Genomic DNA, 18,240 nt, shown 5'->3' on the forward strand with positions numbered 1-18,240 from the left:
AATGATCTAATTTTGTCAGTCCTCCACAGTTCTGATTTAATTTGCAGATTTAATCAGCCAAAAGTGAAATCACGTGTGCGGGTTTTATGAGAGCTGCGTTGATTCAATCGACATGATTTCATCAGTATTGTCGTGCTGGAGCAGCACCGTGTCAAGTTCCACCCACTAATTACTGTTTAGGTGAACTTCGCCCGGTAACCCAGTTTTGTCCGAACTGCATGCTGTCACAGTTCACATTTTAAAAACTCTCCTTGCTTTTACTTTTCCTACTGCGACAACACGAACTTATCGGACTGGCTCTTTCCAAAGCTAATTCAAGGCTGTTTGGCAGTACTCCGTTTCCTGAGGTCACAGATGGTTGCTATGCTGCGTTGCTGTTGCCGTGGAGGCGGAGTGCAGCCTGTCGGGACGGTCGGTTGAAGATAGAGGACGTAACTGTCACATGCTGGAGGAGAGTAGCGAAGTTTATCTGCGGGATGAGGATCTGAATGGAAGAAATTCATGAGTAAAATGGATAGTGCTTGTTAAAAAATATAGCGAAAAAAGTTTTCGGTGTCTTAAAGATAACAGATCTCAAAGTTGTCGTGCGCGCGGACGTGCCTTTGGAACTGGAGCGCGAGCTGTCGTTTAACCGTACTGCCGCAGTTGTTGGAAGAGACCTTAATTAAACGTAGACACCAAGATCAGCAACTTCGACTTACGATATTTAATAGCAAACTTCGCACGACAATTGAACTATCGGTTCCCCGCGACTGACGAGGACCTACGGAGAAGATCAAATCAGCATGGTGAGTTTTGACGAGGCCTTGTTGCTAGCTAACGAGCAGCAACCTGTTTGCTTCCTTTCTCTCGTTTCACACACGCGTGCTGTGTGAAGTTTCTCAGATACTTGTGTGCTTTTTCTTTGATTACACTACACTTTGTCTTTACGTTTCTCATTCACCACAAGCACTTCTCTTGCATTATTTTAACATGTCAAACACATTAGCTTAGTTTAGCAGTACGAAGTGTAGCCGGTGTCGTGTGCGGGTAAGACGAGAGCGAGTTAGCGAAACATGGTGGTGTCACTTGTTACATATGGCAACGTTACGGTAGGACACCAACCAAAGACCCTATTCGGCAAACACGTATTTACGAACTCATTGACTTGGTGTTGCTGCTTTACGAGTAACACTCGGTGTGCGTTTTAAAGTTGGATTACACGTGTAGTAAATATGGCACGTGATTTGTGTTAAACGTTAGCACCACTGTAGCTGAATAGCCCGTGATAAAGGTCATAGCACTATGCGACGTTCATTGTGAAAATATAAGAACACGTACAGCAGGGGTAATGATGATCGATGACAGCCATTTTAACCAGAGGGAGACTTATTTAAGCGAACTTTAAATGAACACAGTGAATATCACTTCGTGTTTGAAAGCGCTCAGGCATGTCGGTGCCATGTGCTCTTCTCGACCCTCAAAGTACTTCTAGTATTTCACTGTAAACCCAGACCTGCTGCTTTTGTAATACAGTGTTGGAAAGCAGATTGGATTGAAAATAAGATTCTAGTACTGTGTAGCTACTCTAAATATTGCACACTCGAGATTTTACAATGGATGACAGGTCAAACTGCCTTATTCGAGTCATGCTGCCTTGAGGCGGGTCTGCGCCATGTACGGGTGTATGTGAGCGACTGAGAGGCGGAACAATGGTGATAAGCAAGCCAATGAAAATTCAGCTGGGGCTTACGTGCGTATGCGTGTCAATGCTTTAGTAGTACTACTTCAGGGCTCCGGTGAATGTGTGTGAAGAGTCGACACATTTGCAAAGCTGGATTAAAGGATCGCTAATGAACAGAGTTCATCCATTGGATTGGCTCTGATGTATAATGCTAAATTAGCTTTGAATGTCTATTTAGGATCTTGACTGACCTGTCTTGTTGATTGACTTGACATATGGCTCACAAATGTTTATTGACACTTGAGACTCATCATTTAGGGGGTGGGAAAGCGCATCTGTAACCGGAAGGTCGCCGATTCGTTCCCCGGGCTCTCTGTCCTGGTCGTTGTGTCCTTGGGCAAGACACTTTACCCTACCGCCTACTGGTGATGGCCAGAGGGGCCGATGGCGCGATATGGCAGCCTCGCTTCTGTCAGTCTGCCCCAGGGCAGCTGTGGCTACAACTGTAGCTTGCCTCCACCCACCAGTGTGTGAATGCGAGAGTGAATGAATAGTGGCATTGTAAAGCGCTTTGGGTTCCTTGAAAAGCGCTGTATAAATCCAATCTATTATTTATTATTATTATTATTATTATGACTCATTCAATTTGTTTTGTTTTTTTTAAACTCCAGTACATATATTAAAAAAATATCAAATCAAAAATATCAATTAAGACCACAGTGCAGTAAGTACAACACTAAAGTAATCTCTTTATTCAGTAATATACATGTTTTTACACTATACAAGGCTGTACACAATCTCTCATTTTTAAAAATTACATTTACTCTTGCTACAATTCGTCCAGTCTTACTTTCACTCCACTTTGAGTGACATATTTGAATACCACTTTCTTATGATTGATGAATGTTTCTCAGAAATTAGTAACCTACCAACTGTATGCAATTATGTGTAATGTTTGAAGGAAAAAGCTATTTATTCTGTCTCTTTTAATGATCATGCAGGTTACCACAAAGGGAGCGGGCCTGAACCCCAATGCCAAAGTGTGGCAGGAGATTCCTGCCCAACAGAGTGAGAGTCCCGAGGAGATGGACAATGCTCCATGGCTCAATACCTGCCTTCCTCCTGCTGAAATGACCGAAGGTATGTTTGCAGGGAAGAAAAAGTTAGTTCCTCTTATATGGTACTACACTAAAACCAAACGTTCTCACTTGTACAGTGTTTTTTTTAAATAAAAAAAATAGGGAGTTGCTGTGTGGCAAGTATAGACATGTATAGTAAAATTATAGACATGGTATGAGGAAATGGTTGAGGTTGCTTCTCTTGTCCATGGGAGTGTGCAGTAAATGCAAACATGACAAACTTTGTTTTGTGTATTATAGTATCAACAGTTATGACATAAATGTTGCACAGTGAGGATTGAATGAATTAAGTGTTCAGGTTCACTAAACTGAAAATTGCTGACCAAACAGTAGGACCGGAGTGCAACAAAAGTTGGTTGGTTTTCATGAATGAGATTGGGGGGGGTTTGTTAGTGTGCTCCTGTATTTATCAGGTTCATATTGTGTAGCAAAGTTTGGTCTTGCAGTTTTGTGTTGAAGGCCAATGAAGTTTTGCTTTGTTTTTATTCCCCACCCCCCTGGAAGACCCATGAAGGTTGAGTTCTGTATTGTCCTTGACACTTCTCAAGCAGACAAACAGTCATTTCCTTTAATAAGCCCTTTGGCAAGTCTGAAACACTGGCCCATCTAATTTCATCACTTAGATTGTGCAAGTGGTACACTCTGTCATTTTAAGAAGACAGATATTGTGTCACTGATGCTTTGACTCATTTATACATATTGATTACTGTACCGATTGTCATCACCCATTTTTCTGTAGCCTTTTCTGCTAAAGTCTTATAATCAGATGTTTGAATTTCACTGGCAGTTGATCCACAATTTGGAGTTCACGTATTCACATGTCATTTTACATGCATGTAGTTGAACTAATTGGAAATCTCTTGGATTAGAGTTTGCTTAGCTCTCATTTTGATGTTAAGGGCCCGCAGGGTTATAGTTTATAGCCCGTTATAGTTTCAGTGTAGTCCTCAAAAGATATATCTCCATAGGATGAAACCTTGCACTTGTAATATTTGAAATAATGAAACATTTTTAGTGAGATTGCACAAAGGTGCACTCAGTCCTGTTGTGTACTACTTTATTGAATGTGACACTTATCACTTGGCTACTGTTTTCTCTTAGATTACTCAGATGTTCCCTCTTCAGGAGGTAAAGGATACTACAGTGAAAACGTGGACAGCATTGCTGAGTATACCCCTGTGAATGACATCAGTCCGTCTGACCAGGGGTATTTAGGCTTTGACCCACAGTGCGAATCCGCCATAGATAATTCATCTGAGGTGCAGGCGATGTCCGAAGAGAGTTTGAGACAGTCTTTAAAGGAACGTCTCGAGTTCTTCTTTTCTAGGTGAGTTGTGTATAATGTTTTGTTGCCTTAATGGGACAGCAGTAATTACTGAATTTACTTTGTTTCATAACTGTAAGAAGCCATTTAACTTTTAATTGGTGTATATTCTTATATTGAGTCATTGGTGTCTGAAGTTTCTAATTTGGCTTAACTGCGGTTTTCATCTTGATTCAGCTGCACAAACAATAATTCAGGCCGATAGTGATTTAATGTTCTGAAATGTCTTTAGTATTTGCGAACTCTGTGCTTATTGAACAAAACTTATTTTAATTTAAATTATTTTATAGTGACATGTTAAATTGGACAATGTCTAACACAAAAGTGCTTAATAAATGGCTTTCCTACACTAATGTAAATGATTTAACATCAACCCCACCACCAACCACCATCATCATTTTGGTTGTTAAAAGGTTGATGTTTGTGTTTTACTATTACTGCAAAGAAAAAGCTGTAACTCAGAGAGACCAATGTTTTGGGTATTGCAGAGAGAATCTTTCAAAGGACCTCTACTTGATATCCCAGATGGATGGTGATCAGTTTGTTCCCATTTGGACACTTGCTTGTATGGAGAACATTAAAGCTCTTACCACTGACATGGACCTCATTCTGGATGTACTGCGAGGTACAAGTGCTTCTGTTTGTCGTTGTTTCACATAGACAGGCTGATACTTTTAAAAGTTTTGAACTCTAATAGTTCTTAAACTGCTACCTGCTCCAGCTTGATCAAATATAGAAGATTTAATGTAAGACTTTTTATTTATTAGGTAAATGCAATTACCTAGTTTACTACTTACAAGTGCCCATTGTTACTTTTTAAAAAGTAATGCATTACATACTTGAAAGAATTCATTACATTCCTTTTGTTTTACTCTTAGTGTGTGGTTAATTTACCACATAAATAAGATTATTCACAGTGTCTACCAACTTTAAACTGGCTACAGTGGAGCAAAGGTCTTTCATAGCTATTACATAAATGGGATATGTCAGTTGTCTTCAGCTGCACTGTGAAGATTTAGGAAAAGAATTTAAAAAAATTTTTTTTTTTTTTTAATAAGCCTCCCCCATGGTGCAAGTTGATGAAACTGGGAAGAAGGTTCGACCAAACCACAGTCGCTGCATCATTATTCTAAGAGAAGTGCCGGAGACAACCCCAGTTGAGGTAAAGACGACTCCTACATGCTAATAAAATATTGCTCTGTAACCCCATACTGTCTGACTGAATAGTAAAATCTACAAAGGAGGGCTGGAAACTGATTGTGCTTGCATAAATTGTGATAACTATTGTCAAGTCAGCTTTAGATGATTAAAATATTGTGTGGTAGTGTGTATGCTGTAGCTGAGTGATAGCTCTTTTTCTTTTCGGTCAGACTTTGCATGCTGACTTGTGGAGAGTGATGGAATGGTCTGTTTTAGGTCAAAATGTTTCATGTTGTGTTCCTCTCACAGGAAGTAGAGGCTCTTTTTAAGAGTGAACACTGCCCGAAACTGTTAAGTGTTGAGTTTGCGCACAACAGCAACTGGTACATAACTTTTCAGTCAGACATGGATGCACTACAGGTACGTCCCCTTATGAATTACCACAAGATACTTTTACTTATTTTTAAACTGGTTGTACAATTTTAGGTTTACACAACCAGTTAAATATTCTATTATTACCTGGCATATTTAACTTAAAATTGCTAAATCTCACTACCAAGCAGGTGCAGTACTTTCTGATCTTTTCATGTTTCACTAAGGTTCTGCATTAAAGGAAAGAGCATTTCTACCACATTTTCTTTACTGTTTTCTTTTCTTGCCCTCAGGCTTACAGATACCTAAGAGAGGAAGTTAAAATGTTCCAAGGGAAACCAATCATGGTGAGTCAGTCAGTGCTTGTTATAGATGTATGGAGCTTGCTACGCTTTGTTTTTCACTTGATAAGCAAGAATGGGGATTTTTTTTTTTTTAGGGCTTTTAAAAAAAGTTTTTCTATCAGTGATATTTTTGCTGGACTTTGTTATGACATCGTGTGCCCTGCTCTTTTATCTGATGGCGCAAATAACACTGATTTGTTGATGGTCCTGTTTAAGCCCCAGTGATGATCAGTATCGCGCTTGGAAGGACCCATATGGACTGTGGCTGGCTGGGTGGAACCTTTCACTGGCTTTCTTAAAATCTGTCTGTTTCTATGCTGTTCCTCTCTCCCTTATTTTTCTTTTATACTCCTTCCCCTCCTCCCCCTCAACACCTTTCTTTCCTCCTAGTCGGTGCAGTTTTTATGGCCTAATGACCGTGAGATTATGAGATCTGAGGGGACTAAGGACAGTAGAGCTATATGGGTCCTGTGGAAATGTTATATCGATATTGATTCACTCATTTTCCCTGCAGGCCCGCATTAAGGCCATTAATACATTCTTTGGCAAGAATGGCTTCTGTAGCATCCAGGATTCAGGTGTGTACAGTCAACATGCTCCACTGCAGGCTCCATATGACTCAAGTGCTCCAGTGTACATGCAGTCGATGTACAGCCCTCAGCAGCAATACCCTGTTTATCCTATTGTGTCTCCCTCCTGGAATCCTCAGCCATCAAACATGCCTTATTTCGAAACACCGCTGGTGAGAACCTTAATATACTATTCAGAATGTCCCATAAAGCTGCTATGTTATTTATTTTAATGTTTTTAATGCTGTTCAAATTAATGGCAGTCTCCATTGTAGCTAATATTTATAACCTCTGTAAACTCAAAGTTAATATTAGAAGTATCAGAGGGTTTTTTTTTGTTTTTGTTTTTTTTTTTTTTTAGTTACATTTGTAATGATTTTTCCTGTTTGGTGATATGCAGGCACCTTTCCCCAACAGTGGATATATGAATGGTTACAGCAGTTCCGGGAACTACAAAGCTAACTCAAGCTCCGTCAACACACATGCTGCTATGACCAGGAACCGGTATGTACAGTTATGATACAAACTTTTAGTTTATTAGATCAGTGCAGACTTGAAGTTACCATCAGATAAGATAAGATAAAACTTTATTAATCCCTCGGGTGGGCTCCTCTGGGAAATTCGGTTTCCAAAAGCACAGCACCGACCATCAGGTGCTGGCAGTGTTTGTTGTAAGCTTTAATTTAGGTAATTAAGGACTTTGAACTTGGTAAAATACTTTCTGCGGATGGTAATGCTAGCATTAACTTAAATGGAACGCAGTTTGGTACCAGTCCTTCCGGAGTCCATTATTTTGCTTCAGGACTGAAACTTTGTTCTTTAAAAAAAACAAAGGAGAAAAAAAAAAAAAAGAGTACTGTCAGTTTCCTCTGTTATTGTCATTTGCAAACCAATAAAGATGAGCTTTCTTGCATTGGTCTTGTTCACTCGTTTTATTAAAAAAAAAAAAGTGTACAATCCTGTCAAACTATGCTTTTGTGGTAGCGCTTGATTTCTGTAGTAAAACTTGTAATTTTTTTGTGTGCACCTAGAAATCATTTAAGAGGTCATCCCAGGCCTGGAGATGTGCACTCTTCTTTTGCTCCAAGGAACCGGTTGGATGGTGTGTCTGGTCCACAGGTCCTGCAAACACAACAGCTGATCTCTCTGGCCTCCTTCAACCTTAAAGATGTGAGCGGGTCTGGACGGGGCAGGTGAGTTGGTGTTATCCTACACTTACCCCTGTTAACACTAAAACTGTTTCCAATCTGATGTGGCAGTCTAATGGTATGTTTGTTTGTTTTTATAGAAGAGGCCCCAATAGAAGCACAAGGAGAAAAAGGGAAGATGAGCAGGCAACGGTCAGTCGGTTTCCTCTTTTCGTGCTCTTCATTTAAGAAGTTGACTGCCTGGACTGTGTCCTACAGTGTCTTGGTGTGCTGCTTTTTAATATATTGAATTTTATTTCTTCATTCAATGTAGAAGCCCGTCCCTGTACCGGAGGCCAAGGCATCGCATCCAAAGTTTGACCTGGCAGCCTCCAATTTTCCACCTCTGCCAGGATCTGTGGTCAGTATGCAGGAGGAAAGTGTCCCTGAGATGCGCCTTTCTGATATTGTGCGTGGCCTGAAGGTGACAAACAAGGTGAATATGTTGCCTCTCCTGGTGCTTTCTATCCTTAAGACTCTTTACAAAATGAGGTAAAATATAAATGCACAAATTTTAATTGTCATTACAGTCTGTCGGCAAAGATGTTCCCACAAACATCGCAGAAGGTCCTGTAAACAAACCTGATCCTGTAATTCCACCTAAACCTGCTGTTGTGTCCACACAAACAACCACTCCACCAGTCTCAAGGTAACCTTTGCTTCAGGCTAATATATCAGTGAATAACAAAGGTATTGAGTCTTCAACAATTCACTTATCCCTTACTTTTTTTTTTTTGTATACGTTTAGTGATTCTCTTGTCGTAAAGGAAGAGGATAAAACTGAAGCTCCTGTAACAAAGGAAAATGTCTCCTCATCCGCACAAACTCACACACAATCACCTTCAGAACATGCTCCCTCCACCTGCAGCCAGGCTCTTTCTACCGAAACATCTTCATCGCTTCCCACATCTCCAACATCAGAACCGGTAAGGACTTATTTTGTGCTGCTTATCACATTATATTGTCTTGTAACATCAGCTTACAACTCTCCAAACTCAGCGTGTTTTGTCATCTTGTTGTTGTTGTTGTTTTGTTTTTTTTTAAACTGTGGTTCCCTGTTCTTTCACCAGGGTCTAAAAAAGCTCAGTTATGCAGAGGTGTGCCAGAAGCTGGCCAAAGAACCGCTGCCAGCACAATTGCCCTCTCCCTCCACTCCCACCTCTTCAGACAGCCAACCCCTGCAAGAGCTCAAGGTAAACAGGGTGGAGGAGCCTCGTCCCAATGGCCGACAAACTGCAGAGAAACGTGGAGATAAACGGCCTCCTCGGCAACCACTGCGCTCCTTCAGAGGGGGAAGTGGCCAAGCCAGAGTCCGAGAGCCAGGGCAGAAGATTCGGGAACATCAGAAGGGCCTGAACACTGGGAAACGATTTTCACCACAGCGGGCAGCCAGACGCAGTGGCAAAGAACAGAATATCCCTCCAAGTTCACCAAAGTAACCAAAGGGTGGGGGAAAATGAACTGAAAACAGAAAAGAATATATGTACATATGTAATATATAAAGACAGATGCCTATATTTCATTTCATGAGTTTGTCACATCTCTTTAGATTACTGCAGGCCTGAAATTATTTGAAAAATTATAAATAGATTTTCCTTTTCGGAAAAATGTCGTCATGGATGGAATCGCAGGGTTCGCGGTGATGAAGCATACTTTGCTGAAAGTAGTGTCATGATATGATATGAGGATGTCCCTGTACATTTGTTGAATTTGTGGCATCTACATCTGTGGTTTAGAAAATATGAGACCTTGTGTCTCTTTTTAAACATGTAATTAACAAGTAATCTGAAAAACTAGTATCTATTGTCAGTTATCCATGGACTTGACATGTTCAGCTTCAGAGTGGGTTGAACTTTTGAAAGGTAAGAGTAGCAATATTTGTAGAAATGTTTGTAGACACTTGTTCTACGACTAGTGAATCTTGTCTTGAACTTATAATACTTGTTGGGTTTTGTGTTTTGCAATAATTTTCCTTTGTGGCACAAATATTGGATCAATACCGCTAACATTGGAATAAGTGGAGCAGATCTGCTTATGTCATTTTTACTAGACTTTACAAACCTTTTTCTTTTTCATAAATTATAAATATCTAATTATTCTATCAGTGCTAATGGTTGGTGGATGTAGGCAGGAAAGTGTTTGACCAGATCTTGGTGATGTTGGCATCTGCTTTGTAAAGTACAAGTAAAAAGGGTTTGTTTTGTTTTTTTTCAGCTAACTTTGGTTTCTATTTCACAAAACCAGTGTACACTGGGATTAGGTAAATAATCCAGTTAACTAGGTCATTGTAGTAATTTGGTGTTTGTGGTTCCTTCATAGTTTCAGATTGTTGAAGTGGAACAGTCATGCTGATTCAAGTCTTCGTCAGTGAACCCTCTTTACTACTAAAATATTATGAATGGCCTGAGGGACAGGGAGCAGAAATTTTCCCCTCAATGTTGAATGTTTTCACTGCTTGATTTCAAAAGTAGCATTTTTATTGCTTGAATCACACGTGCTGAATGTAGCTGTGGATCTCAAACCATTTTTAATGATTTTTAACATGTATGTTTTGTGTTTGCAAATTCAGTTTTTGTTTGTCCACATGGTAGTGTATTTTGTTGTTAGCGTTGACTACATGTTATTCAGTGTTTGTAATGTTGATGAATTGGTGTGTAGACTAATTTTTATTAGCTGTTAGGTTCTGATCTGTAATGCAGCTTGTGGCTTGACAATGAATATCTTTCAGTTACAAATGACAGAAGGGTATTGGGATGGATTTTTCAACTTGTTCTTATTAAATATGGTTAAAAGAGATGAGTAATTTAAGATAGAATTCAGATGTTAACAGGGAATTTACAAGACAGGCTGTACACTCTAGTAATCAGTAGTTTATACTGGATTTTTATTTATTTTATTTTATTTTATTTTTTTAAAGTGTGCAGCTGACTGACACTGCTTGTGTTTTAGACTATAAGGAGTTATCAAACCAAACTCCTAGTGCCTTAATGGGATTTAATTTCATTGTAAAAAAATGCTGTAAACCACCTCATTTTGAGGCAACAAAAGTTTCAGTTCATTCTGTAGGACTTGCCCTTTTTTTTTTTTTTTTTTTTTTTTTTTTTTTTTAAATGGGCTGGACATTTTTCGGAGTACATTGGTTTATGCGCTGAGTTATAGTAGCTTGATGTATTCAAAAAAATAAAGGTTTTATTTTTTAAAATTGGTTTTGGTTTTTTGTGTTTTAAGCCAGAAAACAAAATCTGTTCAAGGATTTCAACATGCCATCTGCCAAGTAAACATCCGGAAATAAACATTATGTAACTGCTGTAGGCGCGTTTGGCTTAGTCTTCAGTGGGTGTGTTCATAGCTTTCGCTGGTAGTTGACGCGAACACAGCGGAATATATATGTAGAGTTGACATAACGGCACATTGAGATAAAAGTCAGGGAATATGTAATGATTCATATAATATCAATCTTATTTCGTGTAAAATCTACGATTCCTCCCACATAGAGAAATCCTGTTACATAATAACTCTTCCAAGTTCTCTCGCGGTATTTGGATAATGGAAGTGTCAAGAGTGTCAACAACGGCCAAGCAGCAGCACAGCAGCGCTGTCCGGAGCTGGGAGGGGGGGAGTGAAGAGGCAGTCTAAACGTGGGGTAAGTTTAGGGCATACTTTAGTAAAATGTAATGTAAATCGTCATTTAAAGAAAAAAAATGTGTGTGTATATATATGTGTCTGGATATTCATAAGGCATGCACCGCGCTCATACAGTCGTGGCTTGGTATATGGGCACTATTTAGCATTAGCGTGCTAACGTAATGCTAGCTACTAAGTTGGCGGACGTGTTAGTGTAACTTAAGGCAAGCTAACGAAGCTTCCATTAGCACTTAGCATGAGCTCAGCTAGGGGATTGTACTTGCACTAAACAGCTTTATTTGCTAGACGTGCCGCGCCTTCTGATATTTGGAATGAGTTTGTTCAATGTTAGCTTCCATGTTCGCTATAATGACACGTATGTCAGGTTGTGGAAAACAGTATTTCACGTGCTTAGCAATGTGGATGTGCTACCTTGCGGCCCATTTCTCATTAAGTCATAGCTAACCAGTAATGGATTTGTAACCTGTGTGTCCTGTCCACAGTCTGTAACCCATGTCTTATAGCTAACTACATAGCCGGACTACATCGACAGCGCTAATAGCCAACGCCAGTGACTCGATCCTGTTAAGTGGAGGTTGCATGGTGAGGTGCTTTGGCTCTTGCTGCCTCATCGTTGAACGCTAGTCCCACATTATACCCAACCGAGTCTAAAGAAATGCTCAAAACAGGCCCACAGTCTTCGGCCTGTGTCCCTCCTATCCAGATGTTATTGTGATTTTGGTGACAGATGAGCAGGCACGTGTAAATTATGACGATTTAGATTGTAGTTCTTATCAGCTCCATGACACTCAAGCTGATGCTGTAGGTTAAGAACATTTGGTAGTAACATATCTGGTGCCCTTATGTAATATGTCTTGGGAACCTGAACATCAGCTGGTTTATCGCCTAATAAATTGGATGACATTGCTGTGTTTGTTGCTTTCTTTTACAGATCATTTGTCTGAGATGGCGGATGACCGGCCCTTTGTATGCACTGCCCCAGGATGTGGGCAGGTATGATTTCTTAAGACATACCCCTAACTCTAAACAGCCATAGGAGTCTGAATCTCTGCTTTTTATTCTCTTGTTATTAACTGAACCCAGCTTAGCTCACCAATTACGACTGCTGATAAGGTGCTGTGTAATGTATGATGAAACATTGCTTTAATAGTGGAAACCAGGCGTTATTAATCTCGCATCAGGATTAAAACTGTCTTGATATTCCTTAAATGTCATGTGTGGTGTCTTTTGCAGAGATTCACAAATGAAGATCACCTGTCAGTACACAAACACAAGCATGAAATGACATTAAAATTTGGTCCTGCCAGGACAGACTCTGTTATCATTGCAGGTAATGGCATCGCCATTTGTCTTTTTTTAAATTAATCTGTGCTGAGGAGGTGGTCAGTGCTCTGAATAGATGAATTGTATATAATAGTCTGTGTCTGAAGGTGATATTTTTGTCCACTAATACTGACAGTTTTTTTTGTTTTTTGGCAGACCAAACCCCCACTCCCACACGTTTTCTGAAGAACTGTGAGGAGGTCGGTTTGTTCAATGAGCTGGCCACCTCCTTCGAGCAAGAGTTTTGCAAAACGCAGGAAGATGATCAGAGGACGAAAAACCCGGTGAGAAAGACAGGGTTACTGTAGATCACGCAGTGTGCTGGTTTCAAGATAAAATTTGAAGGCTTTCATCTTCTCATCTTTGCTTTTGGTCTTCAAGGCCGCATCTTTACAAACACCATCTGAAGTAAAAGATGAGGATGAGGGGCCCTTACAAGTCGATTCTTCTCCTCCTGGAACTCCTGATTCCTCGTCCAGCATGTCAGAAAACAGCAGAGACTCTAGGGTGAGAGCTGTGTTGTAATTTGCTGTCCTTGCACGCACGTAAAAATGATGGACACACAAAAATAGTTACATTGCTTAATTTATTAACAGGAGATCTACACAAAGCCCGTGGCAAGCTCTGCTCCCACTCCAACTATTGTGCGTCCTGGTTCTCTTCCCCTTCACATGAGTAATGACTCACTACACCCCACGTTGCCATCTCCAACCTCCGTCATCACACAAGCTCCACCCTCCAACAGACAGCTTGGGTAAAATAATTTAGGTTGCTGTGGTTTGCTTTACTGTTTTACTGTTTGGACCATGCTGACAATTTGTAAAACTTAAAATGAATTAACTGCTGGTAAAATGTAGAAATTATAAGTCTAATTTCACATGACCAACTAGCAAGAAAGTCAGTAATCCAGTCCAACCAGAAATCAAAGATGGGGTGGTTTGATTTTTACCTGGTGGGGAGATATGCTCCTATTAATTAGAAAGTCTATATTTGTCAGTCACTTTTATTGAACCATAAAGTGCCTTTTAGACTCTGCGTCTGTTATTTATTAGCCATCATTTATGGCCATTGTAAAGCTGTTGCAGTTTTTTGTGCAAAAGAAAGCATCACTTTTTTTCTCTTTTAACAAATTGTTTCTCTACCAATATTTAAACTTTTTTGAGACACTCACCCCAAACTTAGAAATATAGCTACCTCTTCAGCGAATCTCTTATCCGTAGACTTGGATTACAGTAAGCAGCTGTAGTTGTTGTGTTGTACCACAGTTTAGCATCTTTTTGTTTTTTAATTTCCAAAAGAAGTATGGTTACTATCATCGTATGTGTCTTGATCTACTATGGAAATTGAGGCAGGTGTTGGAGAGCTGCAGCTCTGCACCACTCCGATTCTCCAGACTTGCGTGTTCCTCAAGCCAAGCTTAACTTTGAGAACTTTTGAGTCACATCTTCATGCTGCTTGTGTAAGCTCTGTACAGTTAACTCATGAAGAAGTGTTCATCGGAAAAGTGAAACACTATAAGCCTGATCTCTGCTCTATCAGTGGGAACACAGTGGAGAAGCACCTATTTACAAATGTCTAATCTGGCCAACAGCTCTCCCACAGGCTCGTATCCACTGGTGAGGCACCTCCCTAATGGACAGGCAGTTCCTCTCTTGCCCAGTCCTGTGCAGATGACCTCAGTTATATCTGTAAGATATTTTCCAGAAAAATGAAAAACTATACAACAAATTGTAATTGGGATGGAATTTTAACATATCCTTTTGGTTTTTCCCCTCTCATCCACTTTATGGATATTCGTTGCTATGTGGAGCTTGCGAGGCCAGTGAACACAGTGCCTAACATCCCTGGGATTCCAGGACCGCCTGTTGGAGGTGCTAGCAGTGGTTCATCCTCCCCATCTGGCTATACTCTTCACTCTGAGGCAAAGATGGTGAGACCATCAGTTGTACTTTCATCATTTTGTAGGCTGCTGGCTAAACATTTCATTTACATAAACAAACGAATGACATTTATAAAACTTTTACATGACCTGGGTGTTGTCTCTGTGTCTTTTTAGCGGTTGAAGGCAGCTCTAACTCATCAGGGCCCAGGAGCACAAGATAGCATCAGTGGGGGGTCAGGATCCATCCCTGCTGTTCCACAGCGACAGGAACAAAGCCAGCAGCCCTCTCAAAACTCTGATGCACCATCACCTGCCCAACCACAGGTAGGTAGTGCACATATCACACAAGTTATGTGGTCCTAGAGCACACCTAGGACTATAGACTTTTAAATGTGTGTGATGAAGGAAAACCTTTGAATGTTCCCTCAAAAAGCTAAATGAGACTCAATGCTAACAGCTGTAGTTTTCACATTATTGATGGCATCAAAGAGAAAAATTTAGCAGAATGTCAGGCTTGTCCAACATTTGTGCTCATATATGCAAAATAAAGGCCGAGTCAGTTTAAGTCAAGCATGAGCATTGGATTGAGTGTGTTTTGGTTTGGATGCTTTAATTTGACAGTTAAGGACACCAAATTGTCTGCTACCCCTGATTTTTTACCCCTGTTAAATGTCAGAAGTTCCTGATGCAGTTGTTCTGTTCTCCCCCACTTACTGATCACATTTGGGTTTACAAGTAGCCAACTTTTACCCCCTCCTCATTCTCCAGGTGTCCCCTGCTCAGCCAACAGGGGGCAGGCGGCGGCGAGCAGCAGAGATGGACCCTGACGAGAGGAGGCAGCGTTTTCTGGAGAGGAATCGGGCAGCTGCTTCCCGCTGCAGGCAAAAGCGGAAGCTGTGGGTGAACTCTCTGGAGAAAAAAGCAGATGATCTGGCCAACATGAACGTCTCCCTCACAGTGAGTCGTCTCCAGGGCGTAACATCAAGCATGTAAACACCCTGGCGGTCATAAATGGGTTTCTGTGGTGATATGGCAATAACGGGGCATGATGGGAATGATTTATGTACTGTATTTCTTTTTGTGCTGCTGTCAGAATGAAGTAACCCATCTGAGGAATGAGGTGGCACAGCTGAAGCAGCTTCTCCTGGCCCACAAGGACTGCCCTGTCACTATTATGCAGAAGAAGGCAGCTTTATTAGGTAACCAGTTGAGATAATGAACTGACCATCAGACTTCTTGTACTGTGTCACTTGTGCCAGGATTCATCTGTCACCTCATCCCATCTAATGCATTATTTTTACTCGCTCACCTCTCTAAGGGTGAATGTTGCTCTCTCTGTCTGTAGCTGCAGGAGGAGAGGAAACCTCCAGGGATACTTCCACTGAACCCATCGGCTCCCCAGCGGCAGTCATTCAGCACGTGCCGTCGCCCTCGGCAACAAGTCCGGGGGCCACCATCAACGGGCTGAGCGTGCGGGCTGCAGAGGCGGTGGCCATGTCGGTCTTGGCCGGCATGGGATCGGGCCAGGCTGCAGGGGTTGTCATGGCAATGCAGCCGCAGTCCGCCCCGAGATGATCCGCAGACACTTAATAGACCAGAATGAACTCGAGTGGCATTCGGAGGTCGGACTCGTGCAAAGATTTCTGAAAAGAGGAACCTGCCCTCAAATCCCTCTCCCCTTCCAACCCACACCCCAAAACTAAGATCCACTTCCACACCCACCCAATTCCCTCGCAGTCGCCGATAATCACACAAAGACGCGGCACAGTGCCTCCATCAGCCCTCCACTCCAAGCAGGCTCCCTTTTTCATTGAAGCTTCGTCACTCTCTCTATGTAAATATGAATTACATGTCAGACACTCACTCTGCAGGGTTTGGGGTAAGTTCTTGTTCAGTTCTGACACTTGGGAAAGGTTTAAAGGCTCGAGAAGAAAAATCTGAATCAGAAACATCGTTTTTTTGTAACTTCCTTTCACAAAGCCACTGTAGTCCACCTTCTTCCTACACACTGGTTGTGATGAGTTCTTTTTTTTCTTTTTATTTGTCCTTCCCAGGCTGACACTTTTTCTGTAAAATATCTTGTATTTTTCATGTGTAAGAAAAGATTTTTTATGCCGGATATGTTAGTCAGATAATGTTTTGCTAATGCAGTGAAAGTCTGAGGAGAGCTGAATGCAGTGAGCAGTAGCCTGGAAAGTGTTTATATTGTTTTGTTTTCAACCTGTTCTTTCAGTTTTGAGTTAATACACTTGTCGCTTTAGTCAGCTGAGTTCTTAGCAAACCAAATTGTAGATGGTGTTCACTGTTTACCCTGTGATTGTGTGCCTGACACTTTTTTTTTTTTTTAAATCATGTATTTTAACCCATTCAGAATGGATGACATGTTAGTCCTGTGTATGAAACCCTATTGACTGCATGGAGTATTTAAGGGTGAAGATTACCACTGTTTGTGATTCATCCTATTCACTGTTTTCATGTTATTTTTTGGTTCTCTAACATTGTTATCAATGCAAAAATCATTGTAAGGATTCCATCCTCGGTCCTAATGTAACACACTTGAAAAGTTTGATCCTTCAGACGGCCTTTAAATGATAATCATACGTAGATTTTTAAACTCCAGTACCCATGCATTTCAGTTGAGGAAAGACTAGTGCAATATATTTTTCTATTGAATATCGATGTTCTTGCATTTAGATGACATGTGTAGCCCAGCTGCTGAGGGGGTGGTGGGTGTTTGGTCGAGTTTTAAAAGCTAAAGTTATGAGGTGACCAAAGCAAATGTGAAGATAAGTATTCTTGAGTGAATGAGATTTGTGATTAGTGTGCATTTTTAGAGAGTTACAGGTGTCCTGGTCTTGTGTGCTTTCCACCTTTTGACGAGCCGTCTTGTATAATGAAGTAGACTCAATACTTGTGCACGGTGCTTCTTTTTAATTGCAAGTTTTAAAATGCAGCTTATTTTATATGGCATTGTACTTCCAAGACTATCATATTGCCCCCCTCCCTGTTGCTCTTTTATAACATGTCTTTGTTTTAAGATGTTTATTTTTGCTCTGTGGGTATGTTAGACCCCCACCCCCCAATTCATGTAATAGTACTTCCCCTTAATTTGTAAAGAGGACAGTTTTTAAGTGTTTAGCGACAGTGAATCCACATGGGAAAATGTCTTGGAAGGAGTTTACTCAGGCCTCAAGATGGGATACATTATTTGTGTACAGTCTCAACTAATGAATAAGTTGTCTTGAGCAAATAATAAAAATAAATTAACGAACCTGAATTGTGCTTCAGTAATAGTATGTTGGGGTTAAAAGTAAGCTGCTCTTAAGCCTGCAAGTCGTTTTTCATTAAACTTATCGCATCTTTTTGGGTGCAGCTGATGAAACAATGGCATAAAAATTTCCACTTTTTTTTTTTTGGGTTGGTGGAAAACCAAAAACAAGTTAAAGGGTGTTAAATGCAGGATCTAGACCACTGATTGAAACATAACTCTAAACATAGTGTTGCCTTTACTGCTGTCAAAATAGGTTGGTTAACCTGGCCAAAAGGGCAACAACGTAGATGCATAGAAACACAAATTCTGTTTGTTATATAAATATTATTATAATTATACAAATTAACAGTATTTACTCAAATAAAATAGTTGCACACAGAT

General features: G+C 40.6%; 2 protein-coding genes across 5 annotated transcripts; both read left to right on the top strand.

Moving 5' to 3' along the window:
- The first annotated feature begins 98 nt into the window (after positions 1-98).
- Positions 99-10,808, top strand: larp4ab (La ribonucleoprotein 4Ab). Of its 2 annotated transcripts, XM_026168079.1 has the most exons (15): positions 99-788; positions 2,665-2,803; positions 3,904-4,129; positions 4,615-4,751; positions 5,185-5,288; positions 5,576-5,686; positions 5,932-5,985; positions 6,497-6,724; positions 6,952-7,055; positions 7,583-7,744; positions 7,840-7,891; positions 8,013-8,174; positions 8,269-8,387; positions 8,487-8,664; positions 8,809-10,808. In XM_026168079.1, the coding sequence occupies exons 1-15, from the start codon at positions 786-788 to the stop codon at positions 9,175-9,177; spliced, it is 2,148 nt and encodes a 715-aa protein (XP_026023864.1). In that variant the 5' UTR covers positions 99-785; the 3' UTR covers positions 9,178-10,808. The 2 variants fall into 2 exon arrangements, with proteins under 2 accessions (XP_026023864.1, XP_026023863.1); XM_026168078.1 differs by lacking the exon at positions 99-788 and having other exon boundaries at positions 2,659-2,803.
- A 233-nt stretch (positions 10,809-11,041) lies between these two features.
- atf7b (activating transcription factor 7b) lies at positions 11,042-17,865 on the top strand. 3 transcript variants are annotated; one of them, XM_026168081.1, is made up of 12 exons: positions 11,042-11,381; positions 12,315-12,376; positions 12,617-12,713; positions 12,863-12,990; positions 13,088-13,213; positions 13,303-13,460; positions 14,298-14,394; positions 14,517-14,636; positions 14,763-14,912; positions 15,372-15,545; positions 15,682-15,787; positions 15,934-17,865. In XM_026168081.1, exons 2-12 carry the CDS (start codon positions 12,329-12,331, stop codon positions 16,161-16,163), a joined length of 1,434 nt encoding a protein of 477 aa, XP_026023866.1. In that variant the 5' UTR covers positions 11,042-11,381; positions 12,315-12,328; the 3' UTR covers positions 16,164-17,865. The 3 variants fall into 3 exon arrangements, with proteins under 3 accessions (XP_026023866.1, XP_026023865.1, XP_026023868.1); XM_026168080.1 differs by having other exon boundaries at positions 11,044-11,381; positions 15,357-15,545; XM_026168083.1 differs by having other exon boundaries at positions 11,045-11,381; positions 15,357-15,545; positions 15,907-16,001.
- The last annotated feature ends 375 nt before the right edge of the window (positions 17,866-18,240 follow it).

This window comes from Astatotilapia calliptera, chromosome 5 (genome assembly GCF_900246225.1).
Source record: "Astatotilapia calliptera chromosome 5, fAstCal1.2, whole genome shotgun sequence".
NCBI lineage: Eukaryota > Metazoa > Chordata > Actinopteri > Cichliformes > Cichlidae > Astatotilapia > Astatotilapia calliptera.

Bases quoted from the DNA above. Each gene is read 5' to 3' on its own strand.
- larp4ab (XM_026168078.1), top strand. From the start codon at position 2,659: ATGCAGGTTACCACAAAGGGAGCGGGCCTGAACCCCAATGCCAAAGTG. The intron at 7,745-7,839 runs GTGAGTTGGTGT...TTGTTTTTATAG, and splicing joins AGCGGGTCTGGACGGGGCAG to AAGAGGCCCCAATAGAAGCA. The intron at 8,665-8,808 runs GTAAGGACTTAT...TTCTTTCACCAG, and splicing joins CATCTCCAACATCAGAACCG to GGTCTAAAAAAGCTCAGTTA.
- atf7b (XM_026168080.1), top strand. From the start codon at position 12,329: ATGGCGGATGACCGGCCCTTTGTATGCACTGCCCCAGGATGTGGGCAG. The intron at 14,395-14,516 runs GTAAGATATTTT...TGCTATGTGGAG, and splicing joins AGATGACCTCAGTTATATCT to CTTGCGAGGCCAGTGAACAC. The intron at 14,637-14,762 runs GTGAGACCATCA...GTGTCTTTTTAG, and splicing joins TTCACTCTGAGGCAAAGATG to CGGTTGAAGGCAGCTCTAAC.